Genomic DNA, 22,413 nt, shown 5'->3' on the forward strand with positions numbered 1-22,413 from the left:
ACTTTGTAGTTGGTTCTAAATAAACCTTGACCGTGGGAAATGTGCGGAAACTCGATGGAAAGGTCGAGGGTCCATCCTTCAGGTTGGTTTTTGATTTGTTTACAAACTAATATAATTAAATGTTCAGCTCGTCTACAATGCAGTCTTTCACAACCACTCATAGCAAACAACAAATCTACAAGGTATTTAATACGACATAGATTTGTGCAAAAATACATAGACTGATGGTGTGAAATACAATAGCCTTTATAAAAAAAAAACACTGATAAGCTTAAAGAATTTGTAGTGTCTTTTTAGCTTATTGATGGGATCCATTTTACAAGATCAGTGCATTGAACTGAAAGAATTTGCCCGTTGGAAAAAAAGAAAATCTTCCAGCACTAAAGGTCAATCTGTAACTAGATAACAAAACAAATGTCAGTTTGTTTTGCAAGTTTTACAGCTACAAGAAAAAAAAAATATTGCTGGGGCTGTTCAGCTGATCGGCAAAAAAAATAAAAACCCTATAAATACTGCTGAAGGTTTAACATGTTTAGAGGTAAAAAATAAAATAAAGGTCTTAAAAACAGAAAACGGAATCTACTGTGTCAGAGCAGCTTTTTCAAAAGCAGTTGCCATCATAACACTTGACTAAAACTACGAAGGTCTAACTTCTAAAAACTAATACGTTGTAAAAGGGGAGGGAGTTGGAGTGTGGATGAGGCCAGCTAGTGTCTCTCAGAGTTCTCCAAGGACTCTCCGTCAGCGTCTACGTCCCCTTGTAGCTCGCTGGAAATGTGGATTTCAACTGTACTAGACTCTGAACCTAGCAAGACAAAACAGGGGCAGATTACTCGTTGCTGCAGAAAACACTTAAAACGTATTACACAATATAAACCCTGCATGAAACGTAGTTAAAATTCAAGTATTGTTTGTTTTTATTATTACTGCATTGGATGTTTAGCAAATGAATGAAAACCATAAGTCCTTCAGAAGAATAACTTTTATTTTTCAAAAAGATGTCAGAGGTGCTAGTGACAAGACAAGGCGCACACACAGAACTGTAGTGTTGGAGTGAAAATAGCATAGTTTTCAGTAGACTCACACGTACATACACTACAGTGGAAGTTCACAAGGCACACCTACAGCTAAAACTGATGCAGTCCAGTACAACAAACATGCCTGAATGTGGTAGGTAACAGTTTATACCACTTAAATGTCAGTCAGATTTTGCATCGCATCCTCCGCTGGAGGATTTTTTTCTCTTTTTTTTAACCGATCAGAAAGTTAACAATACAAGCTTGACAAATATTTATCACAGGATTGTTGCATTAGACCGCATTAGTTCCAGATATGGGAATTTTTTTTCCTGCTTATGTGCATATTTACCATTGCTCTCTGCTAATCATCTGATTATCTGTAAATAATGATGCTTAGCAACCCTGAATGGAAAGTCACAAAGTCACTGATTAAATTACACAATAAACAAACACGTCTCTCAGCTGTGTATCCACATACCAAATAGACCGTTAATGTTTCATCCACTTCAGATCATTATTTACAGACAATCCATAAAATCCCCGAGGAGTGTAGTTTCACGCTACAGCTGCTCTACGTTGAGGTCAAAAATAAGACGTTGCATAACAGAGGTCACCAACAACACTGATGATGTAAAAATGAAAAAAATAAAATGAACTACTGTCTCTTGTTCTGGTGAGGATCGCTAAAGTGTAACCGTTTACGTTCTCTAAGCGAGGATGTCTGTGGTAGAAGTGCGTGTCGTGAAGCTGCGTGCACACGATGCGCATCACCAGCCCTGATATACTGGCGAGCTGCTTGCGCCACTGGCGAGCCAATTACCTTCAGAGAGGACACTGATGGCGTCCGAGTGCTGCTGTCCGTTTCCTATCGTGTTCTTTTGCACTTCCTGAACGTGACTCTGGTACAGCAGAGTCGTTCCCACCACCGGGTTTTGTCCGGCCGCGTTCGGCACCGAGGTGGAGCCCGAGTCCCAGGCCAGCTCCCTGCTCCGCTGCGGGTTGAGGTCCACGTCCCAACCCGTCCAGCCGTGGAAGGCCAGGGTGTTGAGGAAAGCCTGCATCGGGTTCAGAATGCCCTGAAAAAAGTATGATGCAAAAATGAATAAAAGTCATTAAATGGTCATAGAAACGGCGTCTGGCGTTGCCGTTCAACCAACCATGATGAACCATGTGGTGAGGGCTGCGTTCCTGATGTTTCTCAGACTGTTGTCGGTGATATTTGGCTGCATCTCCAGGTAGAAGAGGAGGCACTCATTGATGATATTTGGAGCCCAGCTAAAATAATAAAAAAAAAAAATTGCACCAACGTGAACGAAGATCCAATCTTACAAAGAGCCATTCGACATAAAACAAATAACCAACAAAKATTATGGAACGTGTTCTAATCAACTTAACAATTATAATGCTAATTATGTCAGATAATAATAACCACGCTAATACTGACTGTAATTATTCCCACTTATATGCTTTAAAACACTAAAGGAACATGATTACAAAGCAAGACTGTATCTTTGGGTCAATATAATGCTAACTGCTGACAGGAAAACAAACTATTCATCCCTTCTAATTGGGAAAGTTGGATTTGGAATGGATGTTATTGGAYCTGAATGTAACTGGRTAACTGGATTGSATTAGGGTGGGSAGGGGTATCTSAAGATAACCGTACAATGTTCATTTARACATACAGAGGTGAAAATCAGAGTGGAGCCGTAACTTACCAAACAAAGAACACGAGCATTATTTTAAAGAAGCGGATTTTAATCTCGTTAGCCAGCCGTCTCTCATTTTCAGTGTAGATTCCTTGTCGTCCTTTCARTAAAGATGTCACTGCGGAGAGATCAGAAGGTCGCCTTTATTTGTATTTATTTTTTTCTTGCAAACATATGCCGCGATGCACTGCCACTTGTGCGAGAGTGAATTGGCAGAGGTGAACCGACCTGCAGAGACGGTCCGGCTAAAGAACACGGGGTTGGCTATGAGGACGAGCAGCATGGGGGCGTATGTGGTGATGTAGTGGGGAACAGCGTGCTGGAGGCCTTGTTCACAGCTGCACCAGGAGAGGGAACATGATTTATTCAGCAGTGGGATAAATAATTCGTTTTGACAAGTTGCATTTAATCTGACGAGCTGCTTCCAGAACAATAAAACGTTGTACACAGCAAAACACAAATTGAAAAATAAAATATCAATACAAAAAGAAAAAAATAATATAAAAATCGGAATAAAATGACTCCAGTGACATTCTGGTAAGAAGAAGTGGACAAAAACCACATATCAAATGCAATAGAAATGCAATGTGCTGTAGAAATATATACGATTCTAACTCAAGGCTGTACAGTCTAGTCAGTCTATAGTTGATTTGTTAGAAGAGGTAAAAACCATGATATTAATCCAATAATAAAAAAAATTATTATTTCTAGTAATCCACTAATTTGTCCCCAGAAATATTCCCTAAATGATGAGAGTGATTCCAAATCGGCTATTTGAGATGAAGTGACAGCAAGCGGTCAAACATATGACCGGGTTTCAAAAGAACTGCCTAAAAGAAAAACTGAGATGTTCTTGATTTACAAGAATCTTATTATTAGGGCAATAATCTAATCTAATAGAGGTATGTAAGCCTAATTTCATTCAGGCCCTGTCAAATTTAGATTTAGAATTTGTTTTATTTCATCAGGCATCTCTCAAAGATAATAAAATAATGTGAAAAGAAAATATCTGGGAAATTCCCCAGTTTATCCCTCAGGCAACTGAACGTTTTTCAAAAAGGCTCCTTCAGAAATCCTGCATGAATGAGATTCTACACTAGTTTTATTTTGGAAAGAAGAAGAAAAATCTGGTTTTATTTACATTTTATTGGAAAACGGCAGGCCAAAATGTTTTTTGGTTTTCTATTCCTCAACAATCAGTAGAAAAATATTTATTGACATTTCGGGAATTCACTTTTTCTGTAATTACTGAGCCGAATTGTGCATTCTTCCACTGATGATTTATCTTTTGCGACAAACATCAAGTCTTCAAGGTTGGAAGGCCTTCTTGCCGTCATCCTAAATTTTAGCTCCATTTTTAGATCCTATGATGTCAGTCACTAAAAAACAAAAACAAAAACAAAAAAAACCATCACCAGTCAGATTTAAATCTGTTAGTTGGGACGCTCTGATCAACTGGAGAAATCCAATAAAACCGGAGCTGTGAAATCTTTCCCTTGTGCTACCATCAGAATGTCACTGCCGTCATTTTATGCAAAGCAGTTCGTGTGGGAAAAAAAAAAAAAGATTAGAAAAAAACATCCTGGATCATTCAATCAGTAACTTTATTGTTCTCCAGGACAGAAAGATTGCTTGATAAACGATTCTCATGGCTTTCAGCTGCGACACTGAAAGGGGATTTTGATTTATCTTYGGGAAAACGGAAAAGTATCTTACTCAGAGATGGATGGGTAGTAGAGCATGGCCACTCCTTCAACACACAGCAGCAYGGCCAGACCCCACGTAATCATGTGGTAGAGGACAATGGTGCTGAGGGGGGTGGGGAGGAGGAGAGAAAGTCATGAGACTCAAGCACAAGCTGAAAATCTGTTTCTTGTGGATGGTATTTCTTTTTCCTCTCTTCTCATAGAAAAAAAAAAACAAAAAACAAACATGCCGCTTTGACAGGAAGAGTAGAGGAACATGAACAGCTATTATTGTGTCATCAAACAGCTCCTCACTCAGAGCCAGGAGTGAGAAAAAGGGACAAAATCTTCACATAGAGCTGAAACTAAATGGGTTCTTCTCAGTTTTGAATTTTTTATTTTTTGCTTTGTCCTGTCTTCTACAGGAGGAAGGTTTGAGGTAATAATGAACTGCGAAGGAGAAGAARCGAAGCTCAAAAGAACCTGATCCCAGCAGAGGTTTTCACCACCAGGAAGACGTCCACGGCGTAGCAGAAGGTCCACCAAAACGAAGCGCTGAAGAACAGCTGGATCCACATCTGCAGCACAATGAAATGGACGATTACCAGCAAAATTTGTGGTTTACGAAGCACAAAATCTATTGTMTTTGGTGGCAACTGGCCATAAACAAAGCAGGCCTGAGCATGCCAATGTTTAAAAAAGGTACTGATAAAGCTGCCACTCATAAAGGTCATGAGGTTTAGTCTGCTTTTTTTCTCTAGATGTTCGAAGCATAGAGAAACACAACACTGCCCCACCCCCACTTGTTGCTTACACATTTTTTTTCCCCCTTGTGCCCAAGAGAGAAATATTTGGTTGTTTGGAAACACTTCCCATTCTGGAAATTTAGACATTCTCTGCCTGGAAGCTAAAACAGAACAGCAGATGCTGTCAAGCTAACACTGCTAGCATGTCTGCCACACAGTTGACTGCTGAATGGCCACCAGTGCAGATCGACCAAACAATTAACCACCTCCGATTTGACTTTTCATCTCAGTGCTCCTCTCCAGCTCCCATCAGACTTTAGATSTAGCCGAACAAATTTCCACAGTTGAAGTCCCAGTGTCTCCCAMACTTGAGTGTTTTTATAACCTCAACCAATTGATCATGTTATTTGGTTCATTTAGAAMWTTTTAAATAATCCACCATTGACCAGATCTTGAAATATAAAGTTTAAACCAGTCTTTTATYGAGTGAAATGATTACAGTTTTACATCTTTGAATGTGAAAATCCCAGCATAAAGAAACGACTCTTGCCTTGTGAGATAGTTTTGGAGTTTAGAGAGGTTTCTGAGTCGAAATGAATCGCTTTAGAAAAAAAGTACAATGCATTTTTTTTCAACTGGCCGTATCTTAATAAGACAGATCTCTCATGCTTCTCAGTTCAGTTCCTGGBGCTGGTATCTTTTTCTCTCCACTCTGAGATTAAAGTGGATATTAGGAGTCAAAACTGGGTTCAAAACCCAAATTCCTTTAGGCATTCAAAATAACCTCATAAGCTCCTGGTAATTCTTAGATTAATCGTTATAATTAATACTTTTAATCCCAAATTGAAATTTCCCCTTTTAATTAGTGTGTAAAGCAGTGTTGGTGTGGTATCTTTGTTTTTTTTTAAATTATTATTTAGTCATCAGAGAATTATTTTTGGTAAATGTATCCTGAATTTAATATTTTTGTGCCATTGATTACTAGCAGTTTTTTTTCATAAATCTGATGCTTTCTTGCTCTTAAATACCTTATAATGTTGATAAAATCTCAGATATCTCATTATTTCTTTAAATACACAACAGAGAGTTCTCATCAGAACGACAAGAATCCACCCTGCTGATTGATTTTGATAGATTATACCGTTTTGTACATTTTGTGTAAACACTTTAAAACGGTGATGTGTTCACTCGAGATAATCATACCACAAGAGTCACATGGAAGCTGGAAACCGAGACACAATTTTCCCCCCACCTACTCTGATTCGAGCAAATGACCTCCCGTGACATCTACATTTTCCAGAATCATGCGTGATTATAAAAAGAAAAAAACAAACAAACAAACAAACAAAAAAAACCCCTTCCTTGTAATCTTTCAAGCATAAACCAAAGACAAGATGTGTGGCTTGCAGTGTAACTGAGCTGCTTGACCACATGAAGCTGTTCAAAGGAGCATCTTTTACACTTACTGCGCTGCCAACACAGAAGGCCTCTGGCAACACGTCCGTGTTGTTGGTCACAGAGATGCCTTCGACGATGCTCGGCAGACCCAGCCACACAGAGGACCTGACAATGATCCCTGAAACAGAGAGACTCACACTGAATCTTAAACTGGAGGAGGAAAGAGGAGTAAACACAAAGGGCCCATGTGGAAATTACCTGGCTTCAATTAACGTTTCAACACGTGTTTGCTTTTCTTAGCTGTTTTGGTTCACTGCTTGAATGAATTACTGTCAGTCAGGGAGTCCTTTTAATAGCAGCTTGACATCATGGAAATATGAGCTTTCTRGCGGATGTATTTTATTGGGGGTGTTTCCATTTCCTTTGCAAAACTGGAAAAAAATAAATAAATAAGGAGGACTCCTGGAACTTCCACGCAACGCAGAATGCATGCGGCTCCGTGTTTCGTCTGTGTGCAGCTCTAATTCCACAGCGGTGACTGGATCTAGCCGGACGTGGAAACACATGACTTCACCTGCTCGTCTTCTTGCCAGGAAAAGTGATGAATGAACAGTTCAGGTGTCAGAGAGCTGTGCTTCCTCTGCATGCTGAGCAACAGCTTGGACCGGAGACATGAGCGTCGGAGTCTCCTGGTGTGATAAGCTTTTAGTAAAAATCAAGGTATTAGCACTGATATTTGAAATCCTAAATGATTCCAGGATAGGGCTGAATTAAAAAAAAAAAAAAAAAAAAAAAGCAAGTATAATTAATCATTTTATTGCTCACGTGAGAGAATGATGACTTTTGCATGAAAGCATTGGATTGAGAGCTTTTTTTCCCTCTTTAGGAAGCCTAAAAAATTGATTGTTACACGCATTTTTGTGTGGAAAAGAAATCTAAAATAACATGGGTGCTTAGGTTGGAATTGGGCTTAATTTGGTTTAAAAAATTTATATTCMGGATCTCTAAATACAGTTAACTTTATCCAGGATTTCACCAGGTYTGAAACAGGCAAAACCACATGAGGGATTTGATCTCAAGATCCAGCATGAATGACTAGTTGTGAACGTCCCTAACTTTCTGATACAGACTCACAGTTTGCAGTCCGGATCGGTCCTGGTCACAAAAATCCAGGACAGACATGGTACAGAAATGAAAGCAGTGTCACCCATCACTTTTATAAAAGTAAAGCTACGTTAAGCAGCAAACTCCTTAACGTAGCATCTGCTCTGCTCTGCAAGCAGAGCAGATGATCCAGCTTATTAACCAGCCAATATCAACTTRCTWTACTAAAGAGACGGATGGACAAAAATTGTCATATTTGAGAAAATAGAGTTAAATGTAGTTTGGYTAAGYCTTTGTTAGAAAGCAATACATAAAATCTGTAATAAAATTGCAGCAACATTTTTTTTTAAACATATATTTGCGACTGAACATGATTTGCTGTTTAGAAGTYCATTGCTTGTGTCTAAAGCAAAAAGAAAATTTGATTTGGAAAGAAAATATATAAATATCTAGGATGGAATTGGTCMAAATTTGCCYGTCTTCATTGCTCCCTCTTTMTTTACAAGTTAAATTTAATTGCCTCTTCATTTTGTCAACATTTCCAAAGGGATTCTGGTGAAACACAGCATTAACTTTAACTGTTTTACTTATTTATATATTTTCTGCTGGGTTTTGCAATCTGCAGCTCCTCAGCCACTCTGCAGGGACTCGCCGTAAATCTGACCTCATGGAAATCTAATAATGCTTATGTCTATGATGGCAATAGGAAAGCCGAGTTTTACTGCTTTTCCAGCTTCATCCAATATGTGAACGGAGTTTCCACAACAGGTACTCATAATACAGAGGGAGCAGCAGGTGGGTTTGGCTGCCTGTAAAAGAAATGATTAACAGACGTATATAAACTACTACAAAAACACGGAGTTCACAGCCTCCCAGCACTAAATGAGAGGATATTTCATTTTTATAACTGCCGAWCAGAGATACGGGTTCAGGATCAGATTATTTATTCCTGAAGGAAGTGATATTGTTACACTTGCTCAGTTTTAAATGCACGTTGGAAACACATTTCCGTCCTCCTGGCAGGCAGCGTACCCTAAGTGTGAAATCCAGCAGAAATCTAAACATTTTGAACGTATTAGTGGCAAATCCCCGTTGTAAAAAAAAAAAAAGCACTAAAATAAAAGCTGTGACTCATTCAAAGAGCATTTACAGCAATAAACACTGATATATTAAGTTATACCAGATCAGTTTGCTGTCTACCCTACAGGGCCTGTGGCAAGTGGAATGTTATTATATATAGTATTAATTTTTAACAAATGTTGCCAAATTGTCTCCAGAGGAAAAAATAGTCTTTGCTGATTTAACACATTGAAATAGTGTCAGAATGCATTTATGCTGAGTTTATTTGCAACTTTTATCATTTTTACAAGCATGGCGAGAAGATTATTATTATTATTATTATTATTATTATTATTATTATTATTATTATTATTATTATTATTATTATTATTATTATTATTTCTCATAAGTTGCTCATCTTACACTTTTTTTTTGTTGGATTTTAAGCAGACTAGAATTCAGAAATGAACAAACAAATAGAAACCATTTTATTTGATCATTGTTTCAGAATATAACATTTACAAATATAAGTCGCTTTACTGGTTTGTCATCAAAAAGGATGATGAGCCCGAGTTGGAAYCCTCTTAATATCTAAATAAGATGTTCTTAAATGAAACCAATCTCTAATTGCTTCATGTTCTGAAATCCTGCACACCCTAATTTGTGTATGGAGTATATCTGGTGAGGGGGATTTTCAAAATCAAAGTCTTAAAAACCGCTAAATCCTTTCTAAATACTTTACTTAACAAGTGTGCTCCTAAGAAAATGTATTGGAAACTCAAACATGTAGGTAGTACAGCGCTWTTGAAGTGTTTGKAYAAAACAGCGCCTCCTACTGGCATATATGATGGTTGACAAATATGGTACCAATTTTGGAATAAATGCATTTTTTTAAATATACTTTGCTGCAAACAAATATTTTCTACATATTTCTTTTAGAATAATAAAAAGAGGCAAAAAAACCTAACTTTTTAAAAAAATATAATTTACTTAATCAGTTTTTGACCAAACAAAAAAACAGCGGTTTTAATTACAATTTTTCTTTTGTTCTGTTGTTTTTCTTTACTTTCTTTCTTTACTTTCTTTCTTTTTTTTTTTTTTTGCTCAGTTTATTTTCGATAAACTAGCGACCTATCCAGGGTGTTTCCCCGCCTCTCTCCTGTTGATTGTCCAGTTTTTCCACAACTTATTTCTGATGAGGAAAATGCTMAAAGTAAATATCCTCAGACCCTCTGGGCTGCGACTAATTAGYCAAAATTTCAACTTAATTMCAGACGTTTTCAAGTCCTCTGTCTTTTTGTTGAGCAACAAAGGGGTTAAAAGAAACTATTCATGTGCGTAATCAAACCCAGAACCACGCTGTGAAAAAAAAAACAACTCCTTCACCACCACCCCCTTTTTTTCTTTTTTCTTCCTTTGACTAAATTAGGAGAAAAAAAAAGATACATAAAAAGTAAAGCAAACTAAATCGGCTGCTTTTGACGATTGATTTGTTTACCTGTGCATCCCAGTATGTCACATATACTGATGATGAACAATATTCTGGAGGAGGAGGCGGGCCTCGGCAGAGGGTACTGTCCCAGTCTCCTGTATCCTTTGCGCTTCGGCAGAACCTGCAGAACAGCGAACACGAGGCTCAGAGCGGCGCTGCCCAGACTCAGAGCCCCGAACAGGACGGGCTGGAAGGAGACCGCGAACTCCGTGGCAGCGTCCCGGTTCGGGCAGCAGAACGTCTCCAGCCGCGGGGAAGCCATCAGGGACTGCGGGGGCGATGCAGAGGAGGAGAAGGAGGGAGAGGAGGAGACGGTGTTCGGAGGAGGAAGAAGGGGAAAGGAAAAGAAAAAGGAAATGACTGAGTCCATGAGGCAGCTCTCCTCCACAAATCACGGGGTTGAATCATCATGTGCTTCTGTTTAATCCCTGAAGTTGTAGCTTAAGTCTGCCGCACAATGCAAGGCGCCGACAAAGGGCTGTTGTATGAAAGAGACTGATTATGTCAGCCGGCAGAAGCAGACTTAGAGCGTTCTTTTTAATTCTTCGTTTCACCCCCCCCACCACCACTATTTGGGGGGGTCAAATAATAACATAGAGTAAAATAGAGTAAAACAGTCACAAAAGTGAAACCCAACTTTCTCAGTGCACGCATTAAAAACATAAATAAGTCACAAGAATCTGCACGGTGTCCTTTAAATTCTGAATTTTCTCCAGGCGGGCCGCACTTTGACTGGGCCATTCTAACACGTGATCTAAACAGTTTGGTTGTATTCACGGCTGAATGTTTAGTACCAACCTGCTGAGAGGTAAACACGGCTCAGACCAAAATCTCAAGTCTTTAGTTTCTCCCCTCCCTTTTAAAGTAAAGGCATCTACCCAGCATTATACTGCCACCACCATGTTTCACTGGTCATGTGCAATGGTATGGCCTCATGTTGTATTGTACCAGATAAGTTTGCTGTGCACCCTGCATGGCTTGTGGGGCATCTGACTACTTGTTCTCCATGCTAAGGTTGTCAGTTTAAGTGGACGACCGTTGATTAGTAGATCTGCAGCTGTGCTAAACAATCATCAGATGAGGACTTGAACATCGCTCCTGAAAACGTTCTAGTTTATATTTTAGATTAGATTAGATTAAATTTCACACAAATGCACTCTTCAACAATTAAGTGAGTTCTAATTTAAGTGCAATTAGAGTTAAAAGAGCTGAATGTGATGACACATTTTTAGAGGATTTTAAGATGAAAACCGTGTATTGTTTAGTGGATATAAATACTTTTGTGGGAAGACGTACATTTGAACCGAATGCCTTCCTCACCTATGCTTCATAAAGGCTCATGTATTCTGTGTCGTCTTGTAGTGTTTGGCTAAATAAAGCATGTCTGGTATCTGACAACTGCACATTTCAAGCCCAGACATGAGCCTGCAACATTTCCTGTTGGGAACTGAATGTKTTTTTGTTAATACACTCTAAAAATTGCTGGTCTAAAAACGAATAAGGTTCCAGATCTAGGTTGGTTTAACACAAAAAGTTTGGTTTATGGGTTTGACGCAGCATACTGAGTTAGATTAAAGAAATATTGGGTCATATTTCTGACCCAATATTTGCTTTAAGACAGGATGGGATGTCGTTGTTGTCACTATCATTCTAATTGAGTAACAACAACAATTATGCAATTTGGCTCAGTAAAACATACAATAAATTCAGAATTTAATAGTTAGATGTAAACTGAAAAAAAAAACTCTATGTAGCCAATCAGTTTCTCTGCCTTCCTCTCTGGGGCTGGGAAGCTGCTGAACCATGCAGTAAGTCAGGGCACTCTCAATGGAGTGTGGTAGAAGGCTAAGAGCAGCTTTTGTGGAACATGTTTTTTTTTTTCCCATGAAGACCCTCAAGAAGTAAAGTCTCTACTCTTTGTTTTTCTGCAGCTGCTTGGTATCCCCCCCACACCCCAGAGCCGATCATCCTCCAGTTCCAGAAAACCGAAGACTGAGAGAACCCCTCCACCCTGGCAGACCCTGTTGATCACAACCGGATGGATGTCCACTTTCCCCAACTCGAAGTAAATAACCAGCTCCTTTGTTTCGAAGCAGAGCGCTTCCTCTGTTGCACTCAGAAAGCCGTTTGGTAGCTTTGTTTAGTTTTGTCCCAGCAGCATAAACCCAGCATTCGGGTCAAAGAAATAACCCAGCAGTTTTTAGAGTGCGGCGGAGAATTAATCTGCTTCAGTGTCTGCATGCCCAAGCATGGGCCCATCGTTTTTTTTTTTTTTTTTTTCTGTTTGTGTGGTTTCCATTTTTAAAAAGAAAAGCAAAACCTGTGAAATGAGAATATCACAAAAGATTTGAGGTGACAGACAAGCTGTAGATGTAGAAAGTGTTGTTCTGCCGTCTTAAACTTACTGTCTGTTCGCTTTTCTCCACATACGGAAAGCCATTTTGTTTTGAAACATTAATATTCGTGATGTAAAAAGTTAGAAATAAGATGGCACTCCCTTCATCAGAGTAGTTAAAATAAGGGCCACTTTGTAGATTCATGCTTAAAATTGGATAAGAACTGGGCTGACACATGATCACTTTGCGTGGGGATTTGTGGTCATGTGAATGTGTCATATGTGCAGCAAAATCATGTGCACATGCAGGGCTCTGGCCTATACATAAATGCAGCCAAAACACTATTCATAAGTTTTGTCATCCTCATGTCACTCAAGATCAATAGTTCTATAAACTTTATTTTGACTACGTTTAGAAGAAACAACGGAAATCTATAGCGGGGAAAAAAAAAAAGTAAATAAACCCAAAATGAACCTTAACATGACCTGAGATATGCATCGTCCCTCAAAGAAAAAATATTAGAAATCCTTACAAACTACAGGCTTAAATTATTTTAAAAGATTGCAAGGATTTGTTTCATCAACATGAGCACATGAGAAAAGTAAGGATGAATCTAGACTTTTGCATAGTGCTGAATATAACTTATTTTGAGAAGTAGGAGCTTAAAAAAAGTCTATAACTTGACAGGAAGTTGTAAGTAAACTACTACTGCAAAAAAAAAAAAAAAAACCAGCAGTAAACAGTAGTTCATGTAGTATGTGATACTCTCAAAATGAAAAACACATGTAATGTTGACCAGAATAATAATAATAAAAAACAACAAAACATAAAGCTAAATTAGGTTCTTCTGTTGTAAGGGTGAACATTGGCTGCATCCTGCCTGCTAAGGTCAGCTTACCCCTGCATGTGTGCATCAGGCAACCTCACACCCTGACCCGATCCAACAGAAGTCAGATGTGCTCACTTGGCTGGAGAACTGCAACAAAGCAACAAGGACCTTCAAAGATTCGGTAAAACAGAGAGGGCATTCATACACTTGGTACGATTTTATTCTAATCCATACCTTCCCTGACACGCCACAGAGTTAATTGTGTGTCTGGCTTTGCAGCCTGCTGCCGGGGATTAACAAACCCCCCGGGGGTAACGCAGTTAGACTTTTGACTTAATCTGAACATTTGCTCTCTGTGGCTGCCCTCTGCTGGCCTGCATGCACTGCAATGTTACAGAGGCACTAAAGAACTCTTGAGTGCAGAACGCAAGGCAATAATGGTGAGAATATTTTACATACAGCTAGAACAAATGAAACAGAGTCTGCAGTCTGCTGCGTCTTCAACTGGAGGAACTCTGGCAGTTTTTATTTTTTCGTGTAGAGCACAGAAAAAAATAAATCAACGTATCGCATTTAATTAACATCAAGATTTATGTTTGTTGGACTGCTAACAAACATAAATGAAATATTATTACAGAATAATTATACATTTTGTATATTTCTTTTGTTAAACTAAAAATGAAGACTCTGTCAACGTCTTGTACAGCCAAATTTGGACTCAGAACTCAGAGATAAAAAAGAAAGTATGGAAGACATTTCCAAAAATGCAAGTAAAGTAGTTTGAGTGTAATCTAGGACATGTTACTAAAATCCTGTAGCTATTGAACAAATTCAACCAAAACAATCAAATGACCAGATGCGCCTCCATTTTGGAAATTATATGATGACATCACAAACTCAGATAATTTTGTTATGACTGCATGGATGGTTGAATAGACGTTCAATTGGGTTATAAATTGTTAAAAAAAAATATTCCCCACCATTAAAGGTTAATGTTAAACTAGCGTCAGTGTGGGTCTTAATCAGTAACTACTAAGTACTAACCTAGCCATTACTGCTAAGTCAGTCATGGTTCCCTTATCAAAACAATGATGAGGGAATCAGAATCACTGGTTTCTGCTGATCACTAAATATGTTGTGTTTCAACTTGAAGTGTCAGAACGCTAAAGCAAGTTACTCAAAGTAAAAAAAGACAATAGAGAACTGAAATTTCTGTACAGGAAATGACTTTAAAATCAGAAAACAAACGTACAAAAACTAAAAAACAACACTATAGTTTAACATTTTTACTTACCTAAACTGATCCAGTTTACCTAAATTTAAAATCTTCAGTCAAATACAACAGACAAAATAGTCACGTTACTTGCAAGAGATAATGGGTGTGGATGTGCGGTGTCAAATTTCAACAAAAAAAAATATTACCAACAGGCTTAACTCGCTTCTCCTTCTCCATCTGCCCTCCCATTGGTCAGAGCTGAGTCATTACAGTCCTTCCTCCAGGAAGGAAATGGCATGAAAACATCAAGAAGTGCTCTCAAAATAGGACAAAAACATATTCCAGTCTGACAAAAGGGCAACTCGAACATGAAAACAGGTGAAGAATGTCTGCTGGAAATAGAGAGACACAGAAAGAAACAGCATGTCCAGGAGCAGCAGCTCCTTATTTCTCCAACCCTTTGATGAGTGGTGAGTTTAACACTTTAAATATGTTATTACAGTAGACATGTCTATCACTTCAAAGTCTGAGCAACGTTTTGCTTTTCACACCAAGATGTCGAAGCCGACTGGTCTCCGATTCACGACGCAGCCTTCAATGGAAACGTTCTTTGTCTCAAACGACTCATCGCTCAGGTAAAGTTTAACTTCTGGAGTTAAAAAGTTAAAATTCTAATCAGGTTCTGCTGCATGAGATTCTTAACAGGACACACGTTCCTATTTCAAACGTTAGTTTGTGATGATGCTGTGTGAAGCTTTAATGTTTTTCACTAGTTAGAGTGCCTTGAAGTGCATTCTTATCTTTGATCTTTTGCATAATTTTTCATGTTACAGTCAGAAATAACAGTGGGGACTTACAGAAACTAGTGCTATTTTTCTATTTAACATTTCTATTTAAAAAAACAAACAAAACAAAGGCATGCATTTTTTTTTTTATCCAATGTTTTGTGATGGACTAACGCAAAACATTCCAATAAGATAAATTGACTATTGTTGTGTTAATGTGCCAAAAGTAGCATGAATACTTTTGCAAGGCACGGTCAGTGCAGCCACTGTTCGGGAGTGAATTTGCGTGTCCTGGTGTGTTCACAGGGAATGTGTGTAAATCTAAACACACTGGACCAAGTCTCTCCCCTTCATGCAGCGTGCCAGCAAGGCCACACAAACTGTGCCAAGCTTCTGGTGGAAAACGGAGCAAATGTAAGTGATTTACAGCCCACAGAAATGAAAAAGAATTAAACAGAAAGCACCGTCAATTTAAAACTTCATGACTTTATTTTGGGGGGTGGGGTTAGAATTTCTTTAATAAAGCCTGTAATTCTTGCATGTTAACAGCAATACATAATCACTGAAAACGACTGAAATGAGTGAGAAATTAACCAAAAATACACATAGCAGCACGCAGGCAATGTAGCTTTTAGCAAGCAAAATGCACAATGCAAAGCAGAGGTCAGGTGTACTGTTCAAAGTTTTCAGGTGTTGCTGTTTTTTTTCCCCCCAACTTCAGGTTAACCACACAACTGTGGACGGACACACTGCATTAACAGAAGCTTCTGCCAGGGGCCATGTGACCTGCGTCTCTCTGCTTCTCAAGCGTGGAGCGACCCCCCCGGGGGAATCCGGCCCGTCCAGTCCTCCAATCCACTCAGCTGCAGCCAGGGGCGGAACTACTGGGGTGGCAGATGCCACCCCAAATGAGAGTCTTCCACCTTCGTTGCCAAACCAGCTGGCACTATGAATTTAATAAATAGTTATGGTGTTCTGACTATCAGTTGCTACCTCATCAGATTTTCCTACCGTAGCACGGATAGATAGCCAAGTCTATCTGTGAGTGCTATGCGTCCAAAACTGCTACCGTTATGTTTTTACAAACAGAAAACTATAGCGGGTTATGTTAATGTCAAATGGATAACATTATTTGAGTGATGGGACTGAAGTGGAAGCTTAGGATGCTTAGCATAGCATTGGAACAATTTGTATACACAACGAAACCACAAGAAGATCACTTCCTTTATCTGAATATACTACCCGTTTAAAATGAAAAGCTATAGATGTATGCGCTAATACTTTTACTAGAATATCCTGTTAAAAATATATATTTTAAATACAAAGGTATTTGTAAGAATAAAACAGTATCAGACAGGGGAAACACGTTTTTATTGGAATTAAATTAAACGCAGACAAATACAGATCACTGCAACTCTTTTTTGCGCATGAATACGTTGTATGTCTGTTATCAGATGCAGCGCAGCCACAATGTGTCCACCGAACTGCGCAGGTTACTGTCCTCCTGAAATGATAAGATATGATACACTAATAATACACCGCTATTACACAGCTTCAATCCCACATAACATCTGTACCAATATCCATTTAGCAAGGTTTAATAATAAAAAAAGAGTGTAATTAAACTAAAATATTTTCAAATGTAGGGACAAAATAGCCCACAAAACAACGTATTTTGTCCTGATTAACCGCCAAACAATGACTTGTTTACAGTAGTAACGACATTGCAGACGGCAAACTAAAGCTGTCTGTCATGTAAACTAAAAACATAAAGTAATACAGCAGCTTAATGAAAGCCAGGTATAAACTAAATTAAATAAAGCTTAACATAATCTTTGATGAAATAAAACACATGAAACGATACTTCCACGACTAGTAGGACGCATTTATAAGAAATACAAGGTGGGATTGATTTACGGATAGTACACATAAACAGAACACCAATACCTATTTCAAGGAGTAATCAATAATCCGATTACAGTTACTTTTTCAAAGTATCTATGCCATCACACACAGAGCAAGAAAAAGCAGAATGGGTTCTTTGCACGTACGGCGCTGATGTCACATCCCCATGAGCGAAATGCGGCTTTCTTGTTTCCGCTTTGACTTACCATTATAACTAGAAAAGATAAAGTCGTATTTCATACGCAAATAAAGCAATACTATGAACATTGTTGTCTTCCTAATATGATGGGTGTTTAAGTTTTCATGGATTTCCAAACGATACTGAATTAAGAAGACGGTGGCTTGTAAATATTCGCCGCTACCAGTTAAAGCTAACTCAGCAAAGTTTGCAGCCTTCTCTTCACTCCGGATCAGCTTCAGCCTAAAACTACCGGGGGAGACGGATGGTAAATAAAGGAGCCGTTCCTGTGTTATTTCCATGGAATCACTTCTGTATTCAGCCCGAAAGAAAGAGTATATGGGAACGAGTAAGCAGACCAGAGCCAGACAGCCGAGCAACTGATCCGCCTTTACATTGCTGTAAACACCGTCCTATTTGACCTCTTCACAAGAAGCATGCAAAAGTAACAAAATGAAATAACACGGAGACCTTAAAGAACACGGTCATATTTTTCTAAAAGCAACAACTTTGAACYTGAACAGCCAGCTGAACTCGAACTCTGACACCAGAGCTGCCATACTGTTAGGCTATGGGGCTTGTTGAACTTCCTCATGCCTCGGAAGCAAAAAGTCCGAACTGTAACCTCCCTCTGTTTCACACTAACGACAATAAACACGTAATATACTTGAAAATAAGTACAAAATAAGATAAAAACATTGTCCGTTAGAATGGATTAAAATGTTTAGATACTTAAATAGCACATTTTTACAAGAAAAATGTCTGAGAATAAAAGGTGAGAAAAACTCACCTTCGTATCCGTGAATGTTTAAYGAGGCGTACATCTTAAAACCTTTCTCCAGCTTACTTGTTGGGGCTTCGGATCGATGTTCATCATTAATTGTTACCTTGGCCAAGCCTTGCAAGCACCTAGTGTTAAATACCATTCTCAATAGACCGGAAACGACCGAGCCGCTTTTCCCCAAACACGGAAGCTGACGTGCAAAGAGCCATTGTACCTCTATTGTGATGCACTGCAGCTGCTGCATTTCCTAAAAGTTAAACAAGCGACAAAAACTGACCTAATTCCCTCCTTTATTCGTAAAACGTGGTGATATTTATAACAATCATCAAACTACGGCTCCTGCAGCATATTTAAAATGAAACGATTTACCAATATAAGAAAAATTAGCCCTTTCTTGCATCTTGGCAGGATTAAAAGAAACCAAACTGTTTATAGATTTATATCAGGGTGAACTTATGTAGCACACATCAGTTTTCTCAGCTTTATTTTAAATGGTATTTAATAGATATATCTGATTATATATGATGGCGCTACTAATATTTTCGTGAGATTTCTGCTCGTTCTGCATTGGAACTGAATAGTTTTCTGACACAACTCAATGCATCATATAATTGTCCAGTCCAGTAACGCATATCAATTAGCAGCAGTATGAAAGACGTAAAAATAATCAACTATACTACATTAAGAAATTATATTTAATCCTCAGCGCTACATGAAGCTTATTTTGAAACAATGCAAGTTAAAAACAATATTTTGCAACAAGTAAGTCAAGTAAATTAAGTCCAATGTTAGGTCTTTGTAAGCTAAACATGAGAAACGAGACATTATGCTGCCACCTGTAAAAAAATCCTTGCCCCCCTCTTGCTACCCCATAGATATTTTTCTAGCTCCGCCCCGGGCTTCAGCTAAGGGTTAGAGGTCACATTCCATAGCATGTGCTAGCATAATCTCTGCTGAGCTTAGTCAGTGCTAGCAGAAATAGAAAGAGAGAGAGAAATGTATGAACGCAGGAGTGTCAAACATATTTGGAAAACTGATGGTCTCAGTTCTCGTTTTAGTGACTGTTTCTCTCCCCAGGTCACCCTGAGAGCATTGAAGCGCTTGTTCAGTGCAGAGCAGACGTGGATCAGGATATTGACTCGTTAGGGTCTCCTCTTCATGTTGCTTGCTCCAATCAGCAACTGAGCTCAGTGAAGAAACTCCTTCAGCTCGGTGAGGAGGCGTCGGGTTTCAGCTTTTATCCTCACAAAGATTCATTATGGCTTTAGACTGATGATGGACCGAAATAATCAAATTCAAACTTGTAAACTTGCAATGAGGCAGAAAGTTTCTCTTTTTGTTTTTTTGTTTTGCATTTGAATTAGAAGGTTTCAAAATGACTCTGAATGATCTCTTTCAAAGTTATCAAGTAACTTTCACTTAATTTCCATCAGACATGTAACCATCAATGAACAATTACTCTCCCTAAACAGAACGAAAAGTTTAAGTGAAATGGACAGTATCAAAAGCGCAGTGTGCATTTACATCCAGCCCCACAAGATAGGAGAAATTGCACTGTATAAAAATTGTAAACGTGTGGGAAAAAAAAAATAAATCAAAATGCTACAAATGGAAAGCAGCGAATTATTTTAAACTCCTTTCCTCTCTCACTACAGGTGCCGATGTTAACAAGAGGGCTTCAGGCGACTCTCCCCTGCACATCGCTGCACGTCTGTCCAGCCCTGAGTTAGTTTCTGCCCTCCTCCACCACGGAGTGGACCGGCTCATGGTGAACTCGGAGGGCAAGCGGCCTCTGGACCTGGTTCCTCCTGACAGCCCAGTGGGGCGACTGCTGAGAGAGACAGGAGGTATTCAGTTCACAGTTACAGAGTGAGCTAAGAGAGATGGGTGGGCGTCCAACGCCCTTTGTATTGCGATGCTGGAACTGTAAGCACATAATCAAACCCTCTCTCTCTGACGACCCCGGCAGAGTCTCCTTTAAAGCAGCTGTGCCGGATATGCATCAGGAAAACTGTGGGGAAGCAGAGGCTGGGTGGGATTCCTGACCTTCACCTCCCCACAAGGCTGATGCCATATCTGCTCTACCAATCAGAGCAGAGGGATGCTCACAAACACTGCAATCACTTCCATCTTTCAATCCCAAACTCTGAGCACTTTCACATTCAGGCCAGCAGGGGGAGAACTTGCACAACCTGGCAGGATAATTCCACTAGGAGAGCCTCAAGATAAGCGTGAGCTGATTTATTATGCAAATAAAGAAACTTCTTGTTGGAAGATGCTTTCATAAAATATTCATTAGCAATAACACATATCAAATGAAAATAAAATCAAAGCACACAGACCTCTGAAAGACTAGCTTTAACACAACATATGAATCCTCATTAATGGTGCATTTCTTTCCATGTTGTAAATAAAAGCTGGGTCATATAGACGTATTAAAATACACGAGACAAATGTTTCTACCAATTTATTTTCCAGTTAAAAAAGAAAAAAAAACAAATCTAACAATTAAACCAGAATACACAGAATACCTTAAATAAAAGTTCCCATGTCTTGGGTGGTTTCATCTGGGTTGGAGAAAAAAATTATTTAAAATCTTTAATGTTTTATTTATTGTCATTGCTGCTTGAATTGAACTACTTGAAAGCAATGTTTCCAATTCTGTTCTCTTTTAATTTGTAGTGCTTGTTTCCAATGTGTTTATTTTTCCATTTCAACCATTAATAAGACATGACTTGTTTTGCAAAGTGTTTCAAGATGACATTTGTTGTGAATTGGCATTATGCAAATAAATTGAATTGAAGATTCATCTACTGCTGATAAAAAAATATCGCCTTTAACACACAAAATGCACCTTTGGCACAGTGCTGCAAGGCTACACACACTGATTACGCAAGGCAACGGAATAATCTCGTTTTTATTGCATTGTAAAAATGAAAGCGTTTAGGTTGTATGTTTTTATCTCGCAAGATAATGTACTACAGCAAATCAATGTACAAAACGACAGAAAACAGCTTTAAACAGGATTGAGATAGTACTGTGCACCTGCTATTTTACGTTATTCAGTGTGGCTCTCAGTAATGGGATTCAATGAGTTATTCTGGTGTCCGTGTTATCTTCATTTCCCAAAACGCAGCATTGTGGAGTTATCATTTACTGTAATATACAAGGAAATAATATTTTGATTTGACGAAGTCTTCTTTAGCTTGTAACAAAATCCTTCCTCCTCACTGACCTCTGATCAGAGTTTGTCATAATACCAGAGGGACTGAAAGTAGAAAGCAAGTTTATAATTTGACTGAAAGAAAACACCCAGGCTTAGCAGCATAGCAGATGCTGTCACTGGAATAAACTGGGTTTTAAGGTGCTCCTTCAACTTTTTCACATTTTGCTATATTATAGCCAGTAACTGAAGTTTTGTTGGCATTTTATGCAATAGACCAACAATCAGATCAATTTCTGTCTCAATACTAAGGTCTGATCACCATCAGACCTGTAGAATCAAGAAACTCTTCTAAAGAAAATCTGACCTGGAGCAGGCTGAAAGGTCTCAAAAAGCAACACACCATGGCCTGATCAAAAGAATCTCACAAGCGGATGGGAAACAAATCACTGACATCTAATACTTTGTGATATCAGTGGTCGGAAAAGCACTGTACAAGTTCAGTCTATTTACTGTTTATCATTTATCAGTCTGGAAGGATTAAGCTCAGTGTTGAGAATGTAGCAATAAGGAACTCTATGGGGGAATTTTAAGAAAACAAATGAATGACTGCTGACCAAAGAGAACACAAAGGTCAAGCTTCATATTCCTCCCCCCCCAAAAAAAACCATCTTGATAACTTTTGGGAAAACATACTGTAATAATAAAGACACACAATTAATTGGAAAAAAGTGGCGCATAATGAAATGTGTGTTCTGTTACATCTGCTGTTTTACCAACAGCATTTCAGAGAAGACTATTTTATTGAGAGTGAAACAGTGGTTGTAGTGTGATAGTCTGGGGTTGAGTTGCTGTAACTGATGGAATCATAAAATCTGCTCTTAACCAGAAAATTCAGGAGAAGGATGTGCAGGCAGACGTTGGTGACCTTAAACTCAAGCAGATTTGGGTCGTACACCCGGGCAGTGATCGGGATGACAAGCTGGACTTGCTTTTTCACATATG

At 38.7% G+C, this 22,413-nt stretch overlaps 2 protein-coding genes and 1 long non-coding RNA gene across 4 annotated transcripts; 2 read left to right on the forward strand and 1 right to left on the reverse strand.

Moving 5' to 3' along the window:
• Positions 1-171: 171 nt before the first annotated feature.
• On the reverse strand, positions 172-14,855 carry gpr143 (G protein-coupled receptor 143). Of its 2 annotated transcripts, XM_008400754.2 has the most exons (11): positions 14,672-14,855; positions 13,447-13,524; positions 10,219-10,480; positions 6,626-6,735; positions 4,897-4,991; positions 4,445-4,537; positions 2,957-3,066; positions 2,738-2,846; positions 2,177-2,294; positions 1,840-2,095; positions 172-805 (listed from the first exon to the last, which is right to left on the reverse strand). In XM_008400754.2, exons 3-11 carry the CDS (start codon positions 10,472-10,474, stop codon positions 708-710), a joined length of 1,245 nt encoding a protein of 414 aa, XP_008398976.1. In that variant the 5' UTR covers positions 10,475-10,480; positions 13,447-13,524; positions 14,672-14,855; the 3' UTR covers positions 172-707. The 2 variants fall into 2 exon arrangements, with proteins under 2 accessions (XP_008398976.1, XP_008398968.1); XM_008400746.2 differs by lacking the exons at positions 13,447-13,524; positions 14,672-14,855 and having other exon boundaries at positions 10,219-10,693.
• Positions 14,856-14,955: 100 nt separating this feature from the next.
• LOC103459293 (ankyrin repeat and SOCS box protein 9) lies at positions 14,956-16,358 on the forward strand. Its single transcript, XM_017302893.1, has 4 exons — positions 14,956-15,063; positions 15,149-15,228; positions 15,685-15,792; positions 16,100-16,358. Exons 1-4 carry the CDS (start codon positions 14,979-14,981, stop codon positions 16,328-16,330), a joined length of 504 nt encoding a protein of 167 aa, XP_017158382.1. The 5' UTR covers positions 14,956-14,978; the 3' UTR covers positions 16,331-16,358.
• A 3,542-nt stretch (positions 16,359-19,900) lies between these two features.
• On the forward strand, positions 19,901-21,058 carry LOC108165887 (uncharacterized). Its single transcript, XR_001776225.1, has 2 exons — positions 19,901-20,092; positions 20,215-21,058. It is a non-coding gene; the product is annotated as an uncharacterized LOC108165887 (long non-coding RNA).
• Positions 21,059-22,413: the final 1,355 nt, after the last annotated feature.

The sequence above is a fragment of the Poecilia reticulata genome, linkage group LG2 (genome assembly GCF_000633615.1).
Source record: "Poecilia reticulata strain Guanapo linkage group LG2, Guppy_female_1.0+MT, whole genome shotgun sequence".
Taxonomy (NCBI): domain Eukaryota; kingdom Metazoa; phylum Chordata; class Actinopteri; order Cyprinodontiformes; family Poeciliidae; genus Poecilia; species Poecilia reticulata.

Coding starts and splice junctions, on each gene's coding strand:
- LOC103459293 (XM_017302893.1), top strand. CDS start 14,979: ATGTCTGCTGGAAATAGAGAGACACAGAAAGAAACAGCATGTCCAGGA. Junction 15,229..15,684: donor TCAAACGACTCATCGCTCAG/GTAAAGTTTAAC, acceptor GTGTGTTCACAG/GGAATGTGTGTAAATCTAAA. Junction 15,793..16,099: donor TGGTGGAAAACGGAGCAAAT/GTAAGTGATTTA, acceptor CCCCAACTTCAG/GTTAACCACACAACTGTGGA.